At 38.4% G+C, this 25,559-nt stretch overlaps 1 protein-coding gene across 1 annotated transcript in view; it reads left to right on the top strand.

The window, feature by feature from the left end:
- Positions 1-3,637: 3,637 nt before the first annotated feature.
- Zdhhc21 (zDHHC palmitoyltransferase 21) overlaps positions 3,638-25,559 on the top strand; it is a 57,508-nt gene continuing 35,586 nt past the window's right edge. The window contains exons 1-4 of the mRNA XM_090330014.1: positions 3,638-3,697; positions 11,301-11,430; positions 17,371-17,568; positions 19,052-19,150. Coding sequence (XP_090186140.1) covers positions 17,415-17,568; positions 19,052-19,150 — 253 coding nt within the window. The 5' untranslated portion in view covers positions 3,638-3,697; positions 11,301-11,430; positions 17,371-17,414. The remainder of the gene's footprint in view (positions 3,698-11,300; positions 11,431-17,370; positions 17,569-19,051; positions 19,151-25,559) is intronic.

Genomic DNA, 25,559 nt, shown 5'->3' with positions numbered 1-25,559 from the left:
CAAGCAAATAGCAGGTTGTAATATAGGACATGAAGATCTTTTGAAATGCCCTCTTTGCCTTTTGATATTATTGACCTCAAAAGCTTTTCCAACTTACAGCTGGTCATTACTCCTAATCCAAATGTTTCATGGCTCTTCATTACAAGTAGTTTTGTTTTGGGGGCTCACTGTAGTTTGTTTCTTTTCATTTTCCTTCTACCTTTCCATCTATTATATATTAACCTGTACCACATGTACCCTTGGATTTTTTCATATCTCCAGGTGTTTGATCAATCATACACACATTCTGAGATTTCTTTTCTTCCTTTGTTCCATTTCAAGTCCTATTCTTATAGCCAGGTGTATTGCAGCTGAGCAAGTGTATTGTACTCTCGACCTTTTCACTCCCCCCATCACTCTCACCTTCCCCAGGCCCCAACCCAACCAAACTCCAAACCCAAATCTATTCTTCCTTATTGAATGCAAGGTCCTTTCTCTGTGAAACCATCCACTCTTGATCAATGTCATCGAAACTACTGCCCTCTTTGGCTTGTAATTCTTTTCAGCTTTGCTTCTGGTTTACTGCCCTCTTTGGCTTGTAACTCTTTTCAGCTTTGTTTCTGGCTTATCTTCGAGGTACAGGGTGTTGATTTAGTTTTTTTGTTGTTATTTAAAAGAAAAATCTCTATGTTCTAGGCAATGTTCTTGGACTGGAGTTCAGGAATATATTACAATCCTCTTGATATTGTCAGAAGCTGAAGCAGTATGTTGAATCTTATATATGTGTATATGTTTACGTATGTATGTGTCTTGTGTGCACTTTGCTGAGAGAGGAGCCACAACTTCCTTCACATATTCAAAGAGATGTTACCCCCAAAAAGGTGAAAGGTAACTTTTAGCTTATAATACTATTGTGGAATGGGCACTCTGCCACTCAAGCAGATGGAGGAGATGACTATAAGCAACCAAGAAATCATGAATGTGCATCAAATGTGGGTGCTTAGGGTATGGTACCCAGCTGGGCAGGTGGAGAATGCCATCCACCCAGAGCTGCCAAGGGCTATTAGCCAGTACTGATTAAACTCTGGACTGTACTGACTTTTGGAAATTGCAGTAAAATCCATTCCTCCCAAGCCACAGCCCAGAAGCAGAATATTTGGCTGATGTTTACCTATATAAATGCTTCAACTGTGCCTTTGTTAAGAGTTAAGTTGGCAGTGGCAGCAATGTCTCTTGTCCTTGTCTACTTTTTTTTTCAAGATGAAATTAGTTTGATTAATAATTATGCTTCAGCTCATCACAGGTCCAGAGTGTAGACTAGAATTCTGGAAGGAAAAACAACATGTGATGTGGTATCTTTTTGTCTATCCTTTAATTACATAGAAAAGACTTAGAGTTGGGGATGTGGCTTACTGGTAGAGTGGTTACCTAGCATGTATGAAGTCTTGCATTTGATCACAAACAAGTGACCAAAAAAACCAACAAAACTAAAATGCTTCCTATTCAAAACGATTATTTCATGCTGTATTTTCTGTATTTTCTCATTGTGACACAGGTATCTGAATGTCAGTTTAATCGATGCTTAGCAGAAATACTAATTTGAGATATATAAGGGCTAGAAAAGCCTTTGATTATACTTTTTCATGTTAAAGAAGTTCATAATTTTGAGAATATTTTTCCTTTTCTTTTCCTCCTGCCATGATTTTCCTACAAAGTTATTTGTTACTTGGATGGTAAGAGAGCTTAACTCATGAATATAGGTGTCAAAAATATGTGACTTCTCAAGGCTGAGAGCTAAAGATCACAGCCTGAACAGAAAAGCCTGTGAGTCTCTTACTCACAACAACAACAACAGCAACAACAAAGCCAGAAGTAGAGCTGTGGCTCAAATGGTAGAGCTCTAACCTTGAGCACAAAAGCTCAGGAACAATGCCCAGGCTCGAAGTTCAAACCTCAGGACTGGCGCGCACACACACACACACACACACACACACACACACACACGGCCTCTCAGCTGATTCCCAGTGTGACACTTGTTGTGACCGTATGACACAAATTATTCCCTCTCATAGGTACTCAAAGAAAGCAAAACGATATGCCATTCAGGTAGCTAGATTTGAAGTAGTCCTTACTTGTTTTATTTCTGTCCAATGGAATGAATCAAGTTTCCCCAAACCAAAAAACAAAACCCTACAACATGAAACTCACTACAAAAGCTAAAGATTAATTGTTCCAAGAGCAATTATGACTAGCCTTCCAACTAAGGATACACAGGACAGCTTTTTGTTAACCCGAAAGAGAATAAAATTTGCATATGGTCAACTCTATCCCTTTACTAGATTTCTAGAAGATCCAGTGGTTTAGATCACCACTTCTAAAACTTGAATGTACATTAGGTCACCTGGAAGGCTTGTTAGACCTGATGGTTAAACTCCAACTCCAAAATTTTTAATACTGTAGATCTGGGGTAGAACTGGGGTGTGTCACACTTTTCAAATCCCCAGGGGATGTGGCCTCTTGCTGGTCTGGGGTTCATACCTTGGAAAAAGCTTATTTATATCTTTAAGATCAAATGATGTTTCCACTACTCATTTCGGAGTAAGGGTAACAGGAGGTAAAGGCCTCCCCAAAGTTACAATGAGTGCCATACCAAGGCAGGTGGTGATGGAGAGACCTCTGGGCTGGTGGGATTTCAGCATTAAGCTAGTATTAAGATCAGAGAGGAGAAGGGGTGGGGGGGACGGTAGTGGAATGAAGCAAAGGGATTCTAGAGGAAAAGTACCAAATCACTAGGAGCTAAGACTGCAGAGGAAGGAGCGCATACCCTTGTGGAGGGCTGTCCTTTCCGTAGGGACAGGAAGCATGAACTGAAGACGGCAGGTGAACTATCCCCCCCCCCCCCGACCCCCTCCAAGCCTCGGGTGGCAGAAGCTTTCCCAAGGACTGTGGGTGGAGCTTGGGAAGACGAGGTCGGAAAGGATTTTAGTTGTCGCCCATGTAGGGTGCAGAGAGACCTAGGAGTAGAGTGTTCCCTATGCGCCCTGTACGCGGAGGGGAGAAGTGGCAACTTTGGGAAGTCATGCTTCATTGTGTGTGGTTTGGGGTGGCCGGGGTCCCCCAGACAGAAGGCGGGCAGACCGGGCGTCCCGGCTGGGCCTCCCCGGGAGTCGCCCGCCCCCGCCCCCCAGCCGGTAAAGCTGCGGGTTCCGATGCAGACCTGGTGCGCGTCCTGCGCGTTCGCGGGGGGGGGGATGCCGAGGCTGCCAGGCCGCGCGGGAAGCCAGGGATCCGTGGGGCCGTGGCGGATGTGTGGGGTCCCCGGGGTCAGCCTGGGCGGCGTGCGGGCGGGCGCGGAGGTGCGCCAGGTGCGCGCGTGCCGGGGCTGGCGGCGGCCCGCGGGAACCCGCGGCTGGGGCGGGAGAGGGAGGGGTGCGGAGCGGCTCCGGGTCTTTCGGCCCTCGGCGGCTCCCATCGCCGCGGCTCCCGGGCGCGAAGCGGCGGCGCCGGCGCGGGCGCGGGCGCGGCGCGTGCGGACACCCGCTCCGCCGGCTCCGGCGCGGCGTCGGGCTCCCGGAAGCGGAAGGGGAGCGCGGCCCCGGCTCGGGCGTCTGTGCGGGCTCCGGAGGAGGCGGAGGCCGTGGCGGTGGTGGGTGGGTGGGGGAAGAGTCCCGGGCGGTCGCCGGAGCCGAGGTGCCTGGAGCCCGAGCCCGCGGCGCGGGTGAGTGAGCGCGGGCGCAGGGCCCCGCGGGGCGCGGCGCTGGCCGCCCCTCCGTCTCCCCCCCTACTCCCCCGGTGCGGGGCCGCGCTCCGGATCCCGCTTCCTCCCCCTGCCCTCCTCGGACGCCGACCCCCGCCCCGGCAGCTCCAGCCCCCTCCCCTCCTCGCTTCCCGCCGGGGACCGGCCGCGCTCCGCTCGGAGCATCTCCGCCCCGCGCCCCTCCCGGCCGGGCTGCGGGGTGGGTGGGGTCTCTGCCCCGGGTCCGCAGGATTTAAGGTACTTAAAAAGAATAATCTATACTCTTGAGTTTCTCATCCGACCAATGACAGTGTGCTCCCCATCCCGGAGACCCGGGCCCGGTTCCCGGGGTGGCGACGGAGCCTTCCATTCACGAGGCTGCGTGCGTGCTGGGGTGGGGGCCCGGGGTGACAGCGTGCAGGACCGGCCGGAGGAGACCCGCTGGCCCGCGGACCGACCTTCCCCGGCCCCTTCCCCCCCTCCCACCCCGCACACGCCGCCGCGTTAGTTTTCAGAAAATGGCCTACGCGCTGGCTATTCGCATCCGACATAGGTTCCCGGAATTTTCACTGGAGAAACCATTTAAATGACGGTCGTTCTCCCAGCTCTATGTGGGTCACAGTTTTAAGATCCGTGGTGAGTCAGTGCGGGAGGTTTGTATCTGAAAGGGCTAAGAGGACCCGACCGGTTATTAATCTGACAACACTGCAGTGTAGCAGTCCATAAAAGTATAGAGGGGGGGGGAACCAAGGTCATTGTGGGTGGGTCATAAATCACAGTGTTGTTACAGCCTGCAATAATGAAATAAGGATAATTAAGAACAAGTGAAAGTGACCTTGTTACCTGGGCCCTCTGCCTACTATATATGTTAATAGATGCACCTAAAAAATGCACTACACTTTGTAGCCAGTGATGAATGTTTACTTATCTGCTTGCTTGGTATCTCAAGTTCTTGCAACTCCTTAGAAGTGTTTATTATTATTACTATTTTTTCAGTCCCAGGGCTTGAACTCAGGGCCTGGGCACTGTTCTTGAGCTTTCTCAGGGATAGCGTTCTACCACTTGAGCCACAGCACCACTTCTGGCTTTTTCTATGTTTGTGGTACCAAGGAATCAAACCCAGGTGTTCATGCATGCTAGGCAAGCACTCTACCACTAGGCCAAACTCCTGGCCCTAGATTTATTTTAAAGGTAAAATTCTGGGAGGTGCTCTTATTTTACTGTAGTTGTTCTCTTAATAGCCGAAAAGGTTTTGAAAAAAAGACATGAGTAAGAAATGAATTAGAATGAAAACCTCAGATGGTATTATGGAAAGATAACAAACAAAAAAGCTTTTGGTCCCATTTCTATCAGTCACTATTCCAGCTTTGGAGTCTTGGTAGGTCAGTGACCCAGTTTGTTTTCCAATCCATACAGCTAGACTAAATTACTATTATGGAGATAGGGTTTTGCTGTGTCTCAGACTAGCTGGGGATTCTCCATCTCCCTGCCCTGGCCATCACAAGTACTGGGATGAACAAGTAGGCTAAGTTCTTGACTATTTTTTTTTTTGTTTTTCCTTTTAGCTGTTCTATGTTTCTTTGACAAATGTTGTGTTTGTAAATAATTTAACATATTGAGGATACATTTAACTCATTTACCTTATGAAAAGCCAGTAAACTATTGATGCAGTACCAGCACAGGTGACCCGCAGAATTAATCATTTTAGGTGAAAAACAATTAGCTGTTTTCCAAGTCTTGAAATGTCTGTTCAGTTTAGTACACTTTAGAAGCTGAAGTTAGAATAGACAAAATAGAGTATTTTAAAGAAAATGAGAAACATTGTGTCTGTTCACAGTTGGGATGTGTTGAAATAAGGATATATAATAAGGATAAAATAATAAATAAAAAATGCAAAAAGCACATAAAATGCACACCTATAACATCAGCTTAACAAGTAAGTTCTAGACAAGAAATAATCAGTGAATCATGTAGTCTTTACTTCTTGTTTGCCTACTGCCTGATTTCATTCAAAGTGGTGATTCAGAACCTGTGGGAAGGCAAATGAAAACACAATGCCATGGATTAGGGAAGAAATGATTGAGAAATCTAGTAATGACTCCATCGAGTTCTTTTCTAGAATTGTAATTAAGAATGAGTCAATGAACAATTTTCAGCCGAGGAATCTACTGTGGGGTAGGAGTAGCAGCACTACCTGCATAACAGGTAAGATAGAGGAAAGACTACTTTTATCACCAGGTCTGCTTTGTTGTTGTGGAATGTAGACATTTTATACTACTTTAGCAAAATATTAGGGCTCAGATTCAGTTTTTCAGATGTGCCAGAAGTAAAAGGCTATTTCACATGTGGTAGAATAATCAGCTCGTAAATGCCTCTTACTTAAGTTGACAGTATTTAAAGTAGTTTGGAATAATAAAAAAAATACAATGCAGGGACTGAGGGTATATATAGCTGAGTTGTAGAGTGCTTGTCTAGGACATAAGGGAAAATCAAGAATATAAGGAACACTGGATGCCGGTGGCTCACGCAGGTAATCCTAGCTACTTATGAGGCTGAGATCTGAGAATCATTATTCAAAGCCAGTGGTGCTGTGGCTCAAGAGGCAGAGTGGTAGCCTTGAGCTAAAGGGCTCAGGGACATCGCCCAGGCCCAGAGTTCAAGCCCAATGACCTACAGAAAGAATAAATGGAAAAACCCCACACTATTTTTTTTCCTCTCACTTTTCCTCTTCTTCCTTTCTTGATCCTCCTGTATCAGCCTTCCAAGTGGTGGTGTTACAGACAGGCACCACCGTGCCCCCAACACTGTTTCTTACATAGTTGGAATAGTGATTGAGTCAGCTAGTCGAATGCGTGTGTTTTCATAGACATGTGTAAGCACCTATTTGACCCCAAACACTTCTCTTTTTGGGTGTACCCTTAGGGGAAATGTGACATTTTGAACATTTGTCTTTTACTTTTTTTCTTGTACTGTCCTCAAAGTTGATTAACCTTCTTCCCAGTTTCAGAGGCTGAATAAAGTATCTACTCTCTCCACCAATCTGTCTCATAGAAGGGACAGGTTAATATGCTTTAATTAGTATGTTACTGTTCACTGATTGCTTTTCATTTTAACTTAAAATGCCCAAATGTGATCTCAAAGACCTTTTAGTTTTAAGCTTTTTACCTGTAATTGTAGAATAACTATATCATGTACTACAGGGTTTTCACTTTCAGCAAGTGGGTGAAGGGAGATTTTTCTTCTGGTGTTAGTATTCTAGGAAGTACTGGGCCCTTGGTTCCTTGCTATAATTTCTTTGGTAACATTTTCTGCAAAAGCAATCTAATTTAGCCTCTCTTTCTTCCCCTAGTCTGTCTTGGTACAGGAGATAATAGCAGGGCAGTAGCTGCAGTAGCTGCTCACCTTCTTTTCTGGATGAAAGTTCCTATTTAAACTCAGAAAAGTCATTCCCTTTTCCCCATCTGAAAGGATTCCCTGTGTGTGTGTGTGCATGTGCGTGTGTGTGCGCACATGCGTGCGTGTGTGCGCGCACATGCGTGCGTGTGTGCCTGCACCTGCACAGTCACTTTTTTTCTTTGAGCTTGTTGCTTAACTCTACATTGACTCTTTTTCTTTTTCTGTTTGTTTGTTTGGTTGGTTTTGATCTTTTTCCTTTGCTCCTACCCCCTAAAGAAAAATTCACATGTAAACAATTTGTATTGACTAGTCTTGAGTGGATACTTTCCAAAGTTGTAGGAGATTCTTCCTGAAGCGTTGCACTATAGTGCAAGATTGTTAATAGAGGTCCAGTACTTACACTTATTTGTCACCATGAGGCAGGTGTCCAGAAGAGCAAACTTCAGTTTAGGTTTAGTGCAGTGATTCAGCATGTTGTTCTTCTGATTTGGTTGTTGAAATTAATGATGATGGAAGGTTGTAGTTTGACACTTTGCCTCACCCTTACTTTTACAAAACTTTCTCGGTGAACTTAGCAGTTATTTCCTGCTTTAATTATACATTCTTCATGAGCTTCTAAATGCTGACCTTTCGCCATACTTCATTTCTTAGCAAACCATCCTGTTTGTATTTGAAAGAGAAAAGATTTAGATTAGGAACTATAGTTTAGTCACTTTATTTTAATTCAACCACCCCTCCTCCTCTCTCTCCCCCTCTTTTCCCTTTTTTCTTCATCTTCTTTCCCCTCCTACCACCACTCTCTTTGGTTTTTGCCTGAAGATACCAAAGAGTAATATGTAGACATACAACTTCCCAACATGCTTATAGTATACAACTAGCTGAAAGGTTGTCATATCTGACATTGTCTCTGACAAATAGTTTACAGTTGCATGTTACAGAAAATAGTGGGATATAGTTGTGTCACTCACTACTTCTAATGATGTGACCTAGAAACACTTTCATTTGGAAGGGTAAAGGCAAAAGCAAAACCAGTCTTTAAGTTTCTTTTCTTCTCAACCCTAGTTCCCTTTAAAGTTGCTATTTTGGAGATGCTGCTTCCTTGCTAGGCAACTTCTCGTTTATGCAAAGCAACAACCCTATACATTGACTGCAGATAGTTAAAGCTTGAAAAAGCAAGGGGAAGTGGTATCACAGTTTGAACATGACTGTTTTTAGCAGCTGTATAAGATTTATTTTCTACACTGTTGATAATAAATTGAATACTTGTGTGTGTGATATTTAAAAAATTCAATTACTTCACTGCTAATTATAGGTAGCTAAGACATGATGTTTAGATAGCATTAACTCTCATGATTAGCTAATTCTCAGAGTTAAATCACAAGATAACTGTTTTAGTATGTTTAATTATATAAACTATAATCTTATATCACCTAAATTATTTTTGGCTGTAAAATACTTTGAGTTTTATACATTCATCTAGTATGGTATCCATTTTCTCTTGACTTCTGAGAAAAGAGTTTTTGTGGTTGTTAGAAAACTTACCCTGTGAATTGTTGACTGTATTCTTTCAGCCTTAGCAATGTTAAAAATGCTTTAGAGTCATTTCTTAGTTCTGGGACTTTGGGATATAGTTATCCCCATCCCACTGTGAGACCCACCATTCTGTTTATACCACATGGATGAGATTGGATTCCATGGTGGCTGTGGTGGTTTCCGTTAGTACCCGAAATGTTAATCACAATTTAAGCACGTTTGTGCTAATATTTCTATATGCTACTAGCCATATTAATTACATTTTTATTAGTTGTGCATGAGTAATGTTAGATTTTTCTTGATTTTAAGACAGTAAGTGATTAGGATTTGATTCATGGATAATTTACCCATGTTTATCATATCTAACTATTTCTGACATACGTTGCTGTTTTGCTAGAAGACATAGGAAGCCATCCTAGAGTCATGCCCCGAGTAGCATTGCTGACCCTGGGGCAGATTTCAAAACATGAGGCCTATCAAATCTTCCTCTGGGAAAAGAATTCATTTATTCACTATTAGGGTAGTACTTCCTTAACTTTGATATGCTGTATTTTGTCCTTATAAGGGTCTCTACCACCAGGGAGACTACTTTAAAAACTACAATAGAAAGATGGCATTCGGCAGTGTATCATGGACTACAGAAAAAAACTGATTCTGTGATAAGATACAGTTTTCTTGATTTTTGTAGGATCTTTATTGATTTTTCCCAGTTTAACAAAGCAAATTATGTATACAATGTGGTACTTTTGTTATTGTTGTTTTATTTCCTTGAGTGTATAAAGGCGTATAGAAATGCTTTCAATGTATTTCTCATATCCTTTTTATATAATAGTGTGTTGCTACAGTACAAAGCAGTATGCTTAACAAGTTTGTCACTTGACTTTTATTTCCACCCTTCACTTAACCAAAAAGTTGGGAGCTGTTTAGGAGGCCTTTGCCTCTAAATTAACCATTAGGTCCTATTGGGTTTGTTCATTAAATTCTCCTGGATCAGCCTTTTAAAAAAATTATTATTATTATTATTATTGTTGTTGTTATTGCTTTTAGAACTTGTGCTTTAACTGTCACTTTCTACAGTACACCCCTTTCCTCTGTCTTTAGCATTTCTACGGTTTCAAGATGTTTATTACTCATACTACTCAGCATTGCCATAGCTTGTTTATAACATGTAGTTCATCTCTGTGCTTTATGCATCTATCCCAATCCAGCCTTCAGTTTGTTGCTACTCTTCTTCAAGTGGAAATTTGATCCCCCAAATTCATTGTTACTTTCAACAATTTTCTGTTGTGTTAGGGTAAGGCATACATTCATTGACATAATTTCAGTTTTTTTTTTCAGTCCTACACTCATTGAACCTGAGCAAACAGGAACCCAGTTTAGATGGTTGTTGACCAATATTAAATATTTTGATCAAAGTAAAGTAGAGTAAGATACCAATACCAGAGTGTATCAGATGTAGTTAGGGGAAAATGTTTTTACTTATTCTCATGTTACTTTGTGTACTTGGCAAAATTTGTGTCTTAGAATTGATTGCTTACTCATGATTTTAGTCATTTCTGTTTACTTAAATTTTTTTGACCAGCTTTTATACCTTTATTTATTTCTTCCTGGCCAGAAGAATCTTTATAGTTTATAGCTTATCTAACTCAGAGCTATATTGTTTCTAGGAGTCTTTTCCAGAAGACAACTTGATGTTTGAAATAAAGTAAACATACAAAAGTATTCAGATAACTGACAAAACAGTTTGAGACAGTGCTATTAATACTAGATGAGATGCCTTCTTGCCTCCTTGTCTTCTGTCATAGCTTGCATTATGTAATATTTATTTTGTTTCCTTGCCATATGTCATCATTGAGGATGATGTGCAGAAGAATAGTGTGTAGTTAACATACACAGGTTGAATACAAATATGAATTGTTATACATTGTGTAATATATAGATATATATATATGTTTGAACTGTAGAAATTTACCTTCATAGTTTCATTACAGGAAGAAGGAAGGAAGGAACACTTCCTGTAGCAGTTTGAACTGAGCACCTTGAGCTTCCTTATGTGCTCAGCTTGTTTACTTAGCGACCATCTACCTTTTGAGTCATGCCTCCAGCTCAGCTTTTTGCTGATTATTTTGGAGTTGGAATCTAGTGGACTTTTCTGCCTGGTATCTTCGGAATATCAGCTTCCTGAATAGTTAAAATTAGAGGTGTGAGCCACTGGTACCTGACTCCAAGAGCACAAATTTTTCTTGAAACATCAGGAACAGAAAGTTTTATTTTAAACTCTTCCTTCTCCATGAATTTGATTGGATACTTCTAGCCTCACATCTTGATAGAAACTATATTCATTCTGTACAGAATAATCTCAGAATCCATTATTATTTTCTGATTTGGTCCTGTAGGTTTAATGAAGTCCATACACTGGAAACAATGTATATTTGATTGTATGGGAATTAGTGATTTTGAAAGAAAATTTGCATGTACAGTGCTAATCAAATGCAAATTTTAAGGGGAGGGTTAGATAGAATATGAAAGTAAGGAATCAAGTAAAATTATGTCATTTCAGAATTTAAAACTTTTATAATTGATACTTTCACAGAATATTTGATTGCTTACAATTTTTACCTTTGTGAGAGATCATTATTTGTTAAATCATTAATAGATACTCATGCAGAACTGCTATTGAAGACAAGTCTATGTGGTTGGATGTAATTTAGAAAAATGAATCAAGATAAAACTTCTAAATGCAAGTTCCAGAAAAATCACAACATATCTCAGTGAATTTGCAAGTGGTAAGTTTGCATTTGATTTTATGGGAATATGTTTCTGATTTATGTGATATAGTATCCTTGGAGTCTAAAGTTTAAGATGCATGTAATTATTTATTAGCTACTATAATTAACTTGTTTATTTAATAATTTTCATAGTAAATTTTAATTAAAGTAATTTTCTTAAATAATACATTTTCCATAGAGGAAATAATCTGTGAGTAATCAGTCTTACATAAATATTTAAAAAAATCATATGGCTTTCTGAGCTGCATTTTAAACATTAATTTTAAATGATAAACCAAGGCTCAGATGAAATGGTTTGTTGGTAAGGGATTATTCTTGTCCAGTGGTCTGTTTCTGCTTTTAGTTGATTACAAAAAATATAAAATCGTACATGCTTATCGCTAAACTTGGAGGAATACAAATATTTACACAACGCCTTCCTCCTCACTGCTTTCCTCCAGCATTTCACTGGTAACCACTGTTGACAAATTTGGTTCTTATGGTATTGTTTCCTGTACATGTAAAATTTACTTATATATATTTTCTAACAAAAATTTACATAAACTTTTCTATCTTGCTTTCTCTAGCATTGAACTTTGAAAAAAGTCAAGCAGAAGCATGGAACTCTTTTTTTTTTTTTTTTTTTTTTTAACTAGCTGTGGAGCTTGAATTCAGGTCCTGGGCAATATCCCTGAGCCTCTTTGTGCTCAAGGGTAGGGCTCTACTGCTTGACTCACAGCACCGCTTTCAGTCTTCTGGTGGTTAATTGGAGATAAAGAATCTCATGGACTTAACTGCCCAGGCTGGCTTTGAACCCTCAGATCTCAGCCTCCTGTGTATCTAGGATTACAGGTGTGAGCCACCAGTACTTAGCTTTGGAAATTTATTTATAGTGCAGAATCTGAATATTTACTACTTAGATTCTATAATTAATGGCGTCATTGTTCATCTATGTCTACCCATCAGGAACTTTATTATATTTTGGGTCCATTTCGAAGCAAATTGTAGATCTCAGTACCTTCCCTTTAACTATATTTGGATATTCAAGAGTGGTTGAAGTGATAGAGTACCTGTGTCCTCCTTAGCCAGTGTGAAGCCCTGAATTTGAACCCCAGTGCCACACACACACATAATCATATGGAGATTAAGATACAAACTGGCTTTGAATTATAACTTTTTATTTTTTGTGCTGGTTCTGGTGCATGAAATCAGAGCCTGGGTATTATCCTTAAGCTCTTTTTGTTCACTGCCTAGTATTCTATCATTTGAGTTACGGCTCTGTTTCTGGCTTTTTACTAGTTAATTGGAGAGAAGAATCTCATAGACTTTCTTCTTGCCTGGCTGGTTTCAAACTGCAGTTCTCAAATCTCAGCCTTCTGTGTAGCGAGGATTATAGGAATAAACCACTGGCTTATAAATTAAATTTAAATACAGGAAACATAGTAGTGAAACCTTTCATACAAAGTTGTATAAAACTGTTTAGAGATACATGTTTGACTAGATTTCTTGTTAATTCCTTTGACTGATCTTTATAGTTTTCTAAAACTTATCTTACAATGTGACTTTTGATTGTTTATTTTTTTTTCTTTGTTGTTTATGGGGTTTGAACTCAGGGCCCGGGTGCTGTCTTTGAGTTTTTATGTTCAAGGCCAGCCCTCTGCCACTTTGAGCCAAGTTTCACTTCCGGTTTTCTGTTGGTTAGTTGGAGGTAAGAGTCTTAGGGACTTTCCTGCCCCGGCTGGCCTTGAACTGTGATCCTTAGATCTTAACCTTCCAAGTAGCTAGGAATGAAACCAGCATCTGGCTTTGGTTGTTCTCATTTTGTGATGACTTGAATATTCTTCCTGAGGAAAATATGTACTGAAGTACAATTGCCTGAAAAAAAAAAGAGGATGTATCCTATTAATTCAAACATTACAGATATTTACTCAGTATCTTTTACTAGAGATGAATTATAGTTCATTTAAAAATAGTTTGTGCTGTAGTAATTTACGTCTTTATGAAGCTAGTCACTGCTTTCAAGTATAGTCCCAGATAGCAATCATAAAAACATGTGGAAGTACCAGTCTATCCAGTAGTCACATCAAAGTTTGAGAATGGAGCTCATCATTTAATATCCAAATTAGTATGTTGTACAACTTTCATTAGCTAGGGATTTTACAAATGCGGCCCCTCAGCCAGAGCAGCACTGCTGCAGTCAGTCAGTCGTTGCTCAGGATGTGTAATAGTTTCTGGGCAGCAATAAGCCACGCCTGGTAGGTGTTAACTGCTAGGAGTGATCCAGCCACATCTACCAGTTACGAGATTGTGGTGGTTATCTGATTTGGAGCTCTTAAGAAGACCACTGGTTTAATCTGTGCAGCAGTTATATGACAGCAATTTTACAATTCAGGTATTTAAAATACTTAATATCTTACTTGTTCATTGTTCATTTGTGTGTGTGTGTGTGTGGAAAAAAATGTTTATTTTTTTTTCCCCTTGGGGATAGTTGTTCTTTTAGAGCTCATCTATATAAGAAAAAAAATCAAGCAATTTCAGGATACTTGTCACTATCTATTCTCTGTTGTGAGACATCTTTGTTATTTTCTGCTAGAGCAGTAAATGAATTGAGTACTTGGTAGTTTCCTTATTTTTGGAGTTGAATATCTTTTTCTTTCTAATGTCAATAAAGTTAGAAATGAGTAATAAATGTGTCATATCTTATGTAATATTTTTTTTTTTTTTGCCAGTCCTGGGCTTGGGCTCAGGGCCTGAGCACTGTCCCTGGATTTTCTCAAGGCTAGGACTCTACCACTTGAGCCACAGCACCACTTCTGGCTTTTTGCTATGTATGTGGTACTGAGGAATTGAACCCGAGTCTTTGTGCATGCTAGGCAAGCACTCTACCACTAGGCCAAACTCCCAGCCCCACTTATGTAATTTTTGAAGTTTATATAGTTTTGAGTCTTGAGTGGAACTGAAACTTAAAAGACAGATACATACATGAAATTAGTAATACTGAGCATGTTGAGAGACAAAGCCTGTCAGTTTGTTTTTTAAGTATTTGGCAGTTGATGAAGCTGTAAAGAGTTGACTGTATGGGGTGTGTGATGGTATATCCTTTAATCCTGGCACTGAGAAGGCTGAGACAGGAGGTTCAAAGCCAACATGGGTGACATAGTGAGACCCAGTCTTAAAAAAACAAACACACAAAAGACCAAGAAGATTGAAAAAAAATTGCATTTGTTGGAACAGTCCTAACAAATTATGCAGTATGCTTTATTTCCTGTTACTGCTCACCATATTGACACTGATCTGTCTTTCTGATTTTCTAATTAAAAGGTAACAATATTCAGCTTTTTAAAAAATCCTTAGGTATTATTATTACTTTAGAATTCATATACAAACACTAATTTTTACTATACCTCATTTAAATCTTCCAATGGTACTGCATTTGAATTCTCTCTCTTTCTCTTTCTCTGTTCCTTTTCTGTACCCTAGTAATTTGCAGCATCCAGGTATGAAGAGAACTATACCTTGAAAATTAAATTTTCCTTAACCTTCTTTTGTAACTTAGAGCTTTGATGAGCATTTTCAAGGCCTTCAAGGGATAGTACCTGGAATCTCTTTGAAGATAAATTATTTTTACAATGAATAGGGATATGTTGGAATTCTGGGACTCATTCTTGATTTTGCAGTAATCCTAATATCAGATAAATGAGTAAGACTTTGATATGATTTTAACAGTTTGTTCAACTAGTCCCCGCTCTAAAACTAGACTTGGCTTTTATATTCTCTCAGCCTAAGTTATCTGTCTTTAGTTTTATTTTGGCTTTCTAAATGGTATCTTTGTGTCCTTCATGTTATGACCCTTCATATTATCCAAGTTACTATCCACAGAAAGCTTTATCATTTTAAGTGGTATTTTGTAACACCACCTTTTATATATTTCCTGTTTTATTCTTATATGCTTCTTGTTCTTCCTTCTGTGTGTATCATTGTCACTTCTTTGCTTGATTAACTTTTTTTTTTTTTTTGCCAGTCCTGGGCTTAAGCTCAGGGCCTGAGCACTGTCCTTGGGCTTTCTCAAGGCTAGAACTCTACCACTTGAGCCTCAGCACCACTTCCAGCTTTTTCTATATATGTGGTACCAAGGAATGGAACCCGGGTCTTCGTGCATGCTAGGCAAGCACTTTAACCACTAGGCCAAGTTCCTGGCCCTTGATTAACTTTTATGATTGAGCACAGTTTTCACTTATTATAGGAAGTCTTCCTTGAATTGGATTTAACTAGCCTCTATCTCTCCTATGCCCATACTGGTAACTTTCCCACAAATCTGGATTTTAGCATATTATACTAACCCTTTTCTATGTCTCTTTTCCCTATTAGATTGTTAGTTCAATTAAAATATGTGTCTTACTCATAGTGTATCTTCAGTATCTTGCAGATGGCTATCTTGCAGGAGGCTCAATGAAATGTAGTTGAACTGGAAAAGTTCAACTCATGGCTGTAACATTGATGTTCTAGTGAAGTGTAATGGCTTTAGTAGTTCCTAGATTATATTCAGCTGTATCAGGCAGCTGGAGAGTATCTTAGTGATTTTTGAACTTTATGAAGAATTATAATTTAGTAGATTTGGATGTAGTTTGGGATTATGTATTTTTTTAAAGCTCCCCACAGTTGATTCTGGTTTGAGAACCATTGTTCAGGTTTATTATACCATTATATTTTATGTTAGACCTTAAACAGTAATTTATTGTTTAAGCTTTTATAGGTTATATTTATTAACATATGGATATATTTTTAGTCACTATATGAATATCATGTATTGAAGCATACTAACTCACTTGAAGACTGTGTCTCGTTTGGAAATTTTTTGGTTGATCATTAATACTTAACTGAAAATGAATCCCCACTTAAATTAGGGATTTAGTATTCTTAGCATTTGTAATTTTAAATTTTCTACCAAAAATGACTTTTTTCATGTTGCCATTTACAGTTAAAGTATGCTTGTCAAGTTTACAGTGTGCACTTTGTGCCAGGTGAAGGCACAGAATAATTTTAGCTCTTTAGAATTTGTCTAAAGTTCCTTTCTAGTTAATACACACCCTTTTCACCTCAAAATAACCACCATGTTAACTTGTTTGGCCACCAGTTAGCCTTATGGTCAAAGTTCCTAAACATTTTTATACATGCCTTTTATTGATACATCCACTCTTTGTCATTCTCTTGGGTTTAGATGTGCAATTGCTGGTTTAGGACAGATGTTTTTACTTAAGAAATTGTAAGCATGCACCTTTAATAGAAGTAAAAATTGAAATTCTTGAAGCATTTGGAGACTCTTTTTTGTCAGTCAAGGGGCTTGAACACTAGGCCTGGGCACTGTCCCTGAGCTCTTCAGCTCTAGGCTACCATTCTACCCATTTAGTCGCAGCACCATTTCCTGTTTTCTAGTGGTTAATTGGAGGTAAAAGTCTTATAGACTATAGTGCTAGGCTGGCTTTGAACTATGATCCTCAGCTTCCTGAGTAGCTGTGATTACAGGCATGAGCCACTGACCCCGGCCTTTTTCTTTTCTTTTTTGTCAGCTGTGGGGTTTGAACTCTGCCTGGGCACTATTCCTTAGCTCTTGAGCTCAAGACTAGTGTTCTACCACTTGAGCCACAGCACCACTTACGGTTTTTTGGTGGTTAATTGGAGATAAGAGTCTCATGTATTTTCGTGCCTGGGCTGGCTTTGAACCATGATCCTCAGATCGCAGCCTCCTGAATAGCTGGGATTATAAGCGTGAGACACTGGCACCTCCCTTGGAGAAATTTAAGTATCCCCATATTTCTGTTTTACTTCTATTCTTTTTTTTTTAATAGAAAGAAATTTGTGAAGAAACTGTGTATATATTATTCTGGAGTAGCTATAAATGCAGTTTTTAGTCAAATACTGCTTTTCTGTTAGTAACTTGTTCTTTTTGTTTCTTTTTAGGATTATCTTCCTTGTGGGTTGGCAGACAATTGTAGGACTACAAAATGGGTCTTCGGATTCACTTTGTGGTTGACCCACATGGTTGGTGCTGCATGGCTCTGATTGTCTTTGTCTGGTTATACAATATTGTTATAATTCCCAAAATTGTTCTCTTTCCTCACTATGAAGAAGGACATATTCCAGGCATATTAATAATAAGTAAGTTTCTAAGTCTTTATTCATTTCCTTATTAAACATTTTTCTCATTAAGAATATATTTTTTAATATTTTTTATTGTAATTAATAGAAGGGTTACATGATATTTGCCAGATAAATGGTGCCTCAATTCCCACACATTGATACCCCTTCACATGTCATGGTCCCCATTTCCCTCCTCCCCCTCCCCCATTATTATGAATATATTTTAAGTATAATGCACTATGCTTATGTTTTAGAATATTAGCAATATTAATATTAATGACTATGCTATGGAAATTGAAAAACAACTATTTATAATATATAACCACTTATATAAAAATGCTACTTCCATATTTATCTAGCTTTGTGAAACATAAAGATCATTTAAAAAACTTATCAGTAACTATGGTATGTATCTGTACATTTTAATAATTATTTTCTATTTTTGCAAATATGGAAACTATTTTTTTTTTTGCTGGTATTTTGACAGAGTTTCACTCTATAGGCTGGCCCCTACTTGTAATCTTCGTTTTGCCTCCTGAGTGCTGTGGATTTACCAGTTTTGTCACTGTGCCTGGTTTAAATGTGAACATTGTGGTTTTTTGTTTTTGTTTTTTTTTTTGCCAGTCCTGGACTTGAGCTCAGAGCCGACCACTGTCCTTGGGCTTTCTCAAGGATAGAACTCTACCACTTGAGCCACAGCACCACTTCTGGCTTTTTTCTATGTATGTGGTACAGAGGAATTGAACCCTGGGTCTCCGTGCATGCTAGGCAAGCACTCTACCACCAGGTCAAACTCCCAGCCCCTAAATGTGAACATTTTAAGGAGAAGATGGCATATGTATTGAAAGATGAAAAATTCATGAAAAAGTTGTTGGTTATAAGAGCATTTTGGATAATCTTCTGCTGTATCATTTTTGATGGTTTACTGATTTGGAAAGAAGATCAAAATGATATAATTTATATATCTATAGCAAGTATAGTTCTCATATATTTTACCTAAAAAGGAAACCCATTCCTTCATACCATTGTGAAAGAATCTGATTTATAATACAAATATCCATTATGATGCAAAATGATGTTTTAAATAGGTATATCTCATACTGATTTCTTGTCAGTGCTAGGTAGTGAAAGAGGTTAGTGACATAGGTTTTCTTTTTCCATCTCATCTTTTGAAAACTTTTTCTTGCTGGTAATTAATATGTGTGTTTTAGCCAGGCTGGTAGCTCACATCTGTAATTCTGGCTATTCACGAGGCTGAGCTCTGAGGATCATAGTTTCAAGCCACCTGAAAACTAGAAGTGGAGCTATGGCTTATGTGGTATAGCACTAGCCTTGAGTAAAAGAAGCAAAAATAGTGATAGCACCCAGGCCCTGAGGTTAAGCCTCAAGACTGACACATACACAACAAAAAGAAAATGTGCATTTTAAGCTTTAAATATGATTTTTAGTAATGTCTTTTAAAGGATAAATGACTGATTAATGTACTTTGTTTATTTTAAAGTATTCTATGGCATTTCCATATTTTGTCTGGTTGCCTTAGTGAGGGCCTCAATAACTGACCCAGGAAGACTCCCTGAAAATCCTAAGATCCCACATGGAGGTATAGTACTGCTTGGAATTTTCAAATTTCCTTTCAAGAATTATCATCTCTATTGATGCTTTTGTTCTGTTTGTTCTATACTCTGTATGTGTATATGTGTTAAATACCACTTTTAAATCTTCACTTACACTTTTTTTTGGTCTTGAAATCTGGGCTTGGGCATTGTCCCGAGCTCTTCAGCTCAAGGCTACCACCCTTGTGATTAATTGGAGATAAGAGTCTCAGGCACTAAGCCCGTGCTGGCTTTGAACCACAATCCTCAGATCTCTGCCTCCTAATAGCTAGGATTACAGGTGTGAGCCACCAGGCCTGGCTTCACTTACATTTCTTTGCAGAATTCTGTATTTAAAATTGCAAGCCATCCCTATTACCTTCCTCTTATTTCTTGACTTGTCTTTTTTTGTGTATTCTTTTATGATTATTTTCTCTCATACTCATTCTGAATAAGATTGTGTAGATATTTGTTTTCATGAATACTGTTTCCTTAGTCTCCAAAGGAGTCATTGTCACTTAGATGCATATAAAAAATATTTGTTGAGTCTGGGAGTTTGGCCTAGTGGTAAAGTTCTGGCTTAGCACGCATGAAGACCTGGGTTTGATTCCCTAGTACCACATACGTAGAAAAAGCCAGAAGTGATGGTGTGGCTCAAAGTGATAGAGCTCTAGCCTTGAGAAAGTCCAAAGACAGTGTTCAGGCTCTGAGTTCAAGCTCCGGGACTGGCAAATATATATTTGTTGAATTAAATATAATGATTGCCGGGCTCTGGTGGCTCATTGCCTGTAATCCTAGTTACTCAGGAGGCTAAGATCTGAGGATTACTGTACAAGGCCATCCCAGGCAGAAAAGACTGTGAGACTCTTATCTCCAATTAACCACCCCTACACCAGAAGCGGACCTGTGGCCCAAGTGGTAAAAGTACCAGCCTAGAGCAGAAAAGCTTGGTAACAGTGCCGAGGCCCAGAGTTCAAGCCTGACAATAATTGATAACAACAACAATGAAAAAAATATATCTGAGGAATGCTAATTTTATCAAAGAAAGGAATTTTCCTCTTGGGGACTTTTGCCTCATGACATTGCAAATGAAGTTTGGAGTAAATCTTTATAGGAGTATGGACACCACCTCCTCCAAACTCTAATTATTCTGTGAAAATTTTGAAAATGTTTTAATTTTGATATCACTTAGCATTCTATTGCATAGTAACTCTTTAAATACAAAACTAAAGTAGACCGTGAGAATGACTTAGTTTAGAGTGATTGCCTAGAAGTGTTAGTATCATCAAAAAAGAAAAAAGAAAATGTGCTGTGTGCCAGATACATATAATACACCTTATATATTTTCTTCCTTGTTTTACCTTGTGATTATTTGCTGAATAATCACATTTTATTCTATGAAATTCTGTACTTTCTGCTATTAAGAAATTTATATATTTTTGTAGTACATTATAGGACTGGGTCTTTGTGCATGCTAGGCAATTACTCTATCACTAGGCCATGCTCCTGGCCCCAGAATTTTTTTTTCTTTTTGCAGTAATTTAAATGTCTTCCAAACCTACTGCACATTAAGTTACCAGGTCAAACTCTGATGTTAATTAAATCAAGATATCTAGGTATAAGCATAGGTGTCAGTAAATTTTTAAAGATCTGAAGTGAAGTAATTCCAAAGTGCAGCAGTTGGGAAACCAGTGATGATTCCTTGTGAGATGAGATTAAGGGGCAAGTCACTGGAGTGATCCTTAAATTCTGTCTATTTGAAGGATTTTTTGGCCTTTCAAATTTAGTGGTTAAATAGGAATACATGGATGCTTAGGTAGCTATTGGACTTCTTGGACACTGATTATTTGATTATTTAGTTTTCATTAGCTTATAGCAACTGTAGCACTGTCACTTAACAGCCAGTGTCTTTTGCAGAAGGTCAGAGAAATTGGAGCTCTCTAATTTACATGGAATCCTTCTTCTAAACTCAAAGTCACAGGCTCTTTTTTTTTTTTTTTTTGCCTGTTCTGGGCCTTGAGCTTAGGGCCTAAGCACTGTCCTTGGGCTTTCTCAAGAACTGTACTACTTCAGCCACAGCACCACTTCTTTTTTTCCACTTTTTTTTTTTCCTATGTATGTGGTACTGAGGAATTGAACCTAGGTCCTTGTGCATGCTAGGTAACCACTCTACCACTAGGCTAAACTCCTGGCCCCTAAACTAGCATTGTGTGTGTGTGTGTGATGGGCCTTGAACTGTAAACTCCTGGCCCCTAAACTAACATAGTCACAGGCTCTTTAACATTGATATCTCAGCACTGAAATCCAAAGAAGCATGCCCTTTCAAACTCTGGACCCGTTTCTCAATTGTGATAATTGAGGCTAGGTAGTCAGCAGTCTGATGGCCTTTCTCAGATTGTATACCTGTAATATTTCAGAGTTATCTCTATCATCTTTTTACTGTAGATTTGTAGACACATACATTATTTTAGCTGTGGGGACAATTCAAGTCATGACATACTTTTTGGGACTAGTTACCTAATTCTTTATAATATGGTTTTAACTTAGTAAGTTGCAAAATTTTAATAGTGAAAAATAATATAGCATGACTAAAAGGTTGAAGCTATAGAATAGTGACATTTACTTAGGAATGTTTGGAGCCAGGAAGTTTCATGTAAAAGAGTTCTTCAGGAATGGATATTTAAAACTCTAGTTCTTTTATGATTTCAACCATTTTTAATTCAATTACCCTGAAATATTTTACATGCTTTTCAAGAATTACTTTAGTACGCATGTGACCCATTGAATATGAGGCAAACGGAGCATAAGGGACTATTTTATTTTCCTGTGAGTAGATTCACAGAGTTTGATTTAAAAAACTTTTAAGCATGTAGATGAAACAGTCAAATGAAATTAACAATTCACATGAATGTTTGAAATAGCCAATATAGAATAATACCTTAGATATATTTTTAAACCACTTTCACATTTTATAAAATATTTTTCAAGCTCTTAGCTTTTAACAAAACCTTTAATGAGTGCAATTTATATGCATATCATTCATCCATTTAGCAAGTGTAATTCAGTGGCTTTTACTATTTTCACAGTTGTGCAATCATTGACATTAAAAGCATTAGAACATGGCCATTGTCAAGCTCTTAACTTGCATTGCTTGTTTGATTCCAGTGTCTTTACCAGTTCTAGAACCGTGATTTGACACAGTATTACGTTTTCTTTTTAGCTAGTATGTTTTTATGCTTTTCCTCAGAAATTCACACCAAGCTATGAGCATACACACTGGTTAAAGATATCTTTTCACTCATAGTTTGTTTCTTCTTTCCTCTTTAAAAAATTAAGTTAGTTTTTGTTATTATAGAGGGAATGCATAGAGAGATTACAGTTATATGAGTTAGATAATGAGTACATTTCCTTCAGTACAGTGTCTTCTTTTTTTAAAATTTTATTTTTTATTGTTGGGGTAATGTATTAGAGAGGTTACAGTTACATTCGCCAGGTAGTAGGTACATTACTTCTCAAACATTGATACCCCTTCTCATGTTAAGTACAGTGTCTTCTGTTCCCTCATTCTCTCCTTTTCCTTCCTTTAACACAATGAACATTGTGGATCAAACTGAGCCCGGGCAGGAAATGAAATGAGACTTATCTCTAGTAATCCTTCAAATGGTAGAGTACTAACCATGAGCACTAAAGCCCAGGGACAACAAACACCTAGGCCCTGAGGTCAACTCCCAGACCTAGAAAAAAAATGATTCCTTTTAATTCTGAGGGCCAGACCACCACCACCCCAACAAAAAGCCCTTGATTTATACATACTCATAATTTTTGAAGCATTAGTAAAATTGCAGGTCAAACAATGTTATATTGTTTACTAACATTAAATACTCTCAGTCATTTATGAAGGCTTTTTCTCTATTCTTGGAGTTCTCTCCCTCATAAATGTGTGTTTTGGCTATTTATCTATTTATTTTTGGCCAATTGTGGGACTTGAACTCTGGGGTTGGGTGTTGTCCCTGAGCTCTTCAGCTCAGACTGTTGCCCTACCCCATGAGCCACAGTATAGCTTCTGGTTTTCTGGTGGTTAAATGGAGATAAGAGTCTCATGGACTTTAGTGCCAGGCTGGCTTTGAACCTCGATTCTCAGATCTCAGCCTACTGAATAGCTAGGAATTCAGGCATGAACCACTGCACCCCAGCTAGCTTTTAATTTTTTTTATAGCTATCATAGATAGCCCCTTCAGGTTTTTATTTTACACTATTAGATGACCAGTACAAAAATCTCATACATATTCAACAGATATCAGAATGTACCAAGATCCTATTACCAAGATCCTATTTAGATATAAGCAAACCCTGAAGCACAGGTAAGACTTATAAATGCTTTATTAATAAACAGTTAAGGTATGTGGATTCCCCCCTCCCCCTTGCTAAAAACATACTTTCAGTCTTTTTTTTTTTTTCATTGTGGGTTTTTTCCTTTTCATTTTTGTGTGTTTGTACCAGGACTTGAAATCAAGGCCTTAACTTTTGTATGGGTTTTTGCTTTTTTTTTCCACGATTGTCATCATTTCAACATCTTTACCCTCCTTGCAATGCACTCCTTCCCAATGGTATGTGTATACCTTGTATGTATATATATATATGTATATGTATATATGTATGCATATGTATATATGTATGTATATGTATATATGCATGTGTATATGTATATCTATATGTATGCATATATGCATATATATAACATCTCACAAGGTACAAGATATATATATAGAGAGAGGTATATGTATATCATTTGCTTTCTCCTCCTTTTCCCCTTTCATTCTACCTCTTTCACATTGGCTCCATCCTCCCCTTTCCTGGTAGTTATTTTGTTCGCCTTTGGCTGTCTTTTTTTTTAAAAGAATTTTACTATTTTCAAAATCATATTAAGTGAAGTAAGCCAGACCCAAAGAAATATAGGCTCCATCCGTGGCTTCCGTCATTTTTTTTTACAATTAATATACATTTTAGTATTCTCCTAGCAGAGGATCACCGTAGCTCAAACACTATGTATACATTGCCATGTAGGATGAGGCTAAGTGAAATGAACTCCAGGATAGGGAAACAAGGGGTTTATCTTTGTGATTGTTGTTCCAAATGTATTATGTGAAGTTATTTCTTTTCTCTTTTTTTCCCCTCTATGTTTTATCTCATGTTGTTACTTTATGTGACTTTGGTACCTGGTATAGTGTATATATGTTTATTTGAAATAGGGAAGGGAAGGGAAGGGGAAAAATAAGATGAGTGGGAGGGGATTGTGGAAGGGGAAGTGGGAGAAAAACATGGGAAGGAGTATTAATGTTCAAGAAGTAATGTACCCACTACCTGATGAATGTAACTAATCTCTCCATATATCACATCTGACAATTAAAAAAAAGTTATACGATTTTCATTCTTTATAGTATATTACACTTCAGTTAGTTCATTTGTAACCCCTTGCATTCCACTCCCAGTGTGTTTACCTGTGGATTTGTAGGCACATAAATGAAGGAAGCCATGCAGCCTATGTTTCTCTGGTCTGGCTTACTTTGCTTAATATATAATTTTTTCCAAGTCTTTCCATTTCCTTACGAATGGTACAGTATCATTCTTTCTGATGTTTTCATCCAGCTATCTTAAAAAAAGAACAAATTTATGATTCAGACCATAGACCAGGAAATTTACTGTAAATGCCTGGTAGTAATATTTCCAACTTCATGTATCATATGTTTTTGTAACAATCCAGCTTTGCCATTGTAGCATGAAAGCAGCCATAGACAATATGAATTGGCATTTAGCAAATAAAATGACATAAACACTGGAATTTGAATTTCTTTAATTTTGTAACCTTTTTTTCATATATTTTTATTATAATTAATAGAAGGGTTACATTATATTCACTGGATAGAAGGTGCATACTTCACAAACATTGATATCCTTTCTCATGTCTTGTTCCCCAGTTCCCTCCCTCCACCCCCGCCCCTCATCTTGTTTTCCTCCCTTCCCTATCCGACTTCAAATAACCAAATATGCATAAATATAATATATCAGAAAACCAGGTGAAATACTGTTACAATATGAGATAACCAAGGGACAGCAAAAGAGATGAGAGATTACACAGTACATTAAGGACAACAATGGCTTTTTGTTTCTATATCCTGGAGGTCCTTTCATTTAGCATCATCCTATATGGCCTTAGGTATCTAGGTTTTGCTCTATTGCTGTAAGTCCAAGGTTTCTACTGCTTATGACAAATGAGGGAAACCATTGAGCCTATGTTCCTTTGAGTCTGGCTTACTTCACTTAATATGATTTTTTCAAAGTCTTTCCATTTCCTTACAAATGGGGTAATGTCATTCTTTCTGATAGCAGCATAGAATTCCGTTGTGTATAAATACCACA

This window comes from Megascapheus bottae, chromosome 3 (genome assembly GCF_031878675.1).
Source record: "Megascapheus bottae isolate mThoBot1 chromosome 3, mThoBot2.hap1, whole genome shotgun sequence".
NCBI classification, from domain to species: domain Eukaryota; kingdom Metazoa; phylum Chordata; class Mammalia; order Rodentia; family Geomyidae; genus Megascapheus; species Megascapheus bottae.
Note: the sequence above shows the minus strand (reverse complement) of the source record. Positions and strands in the feature narration are given on the sequence as shown.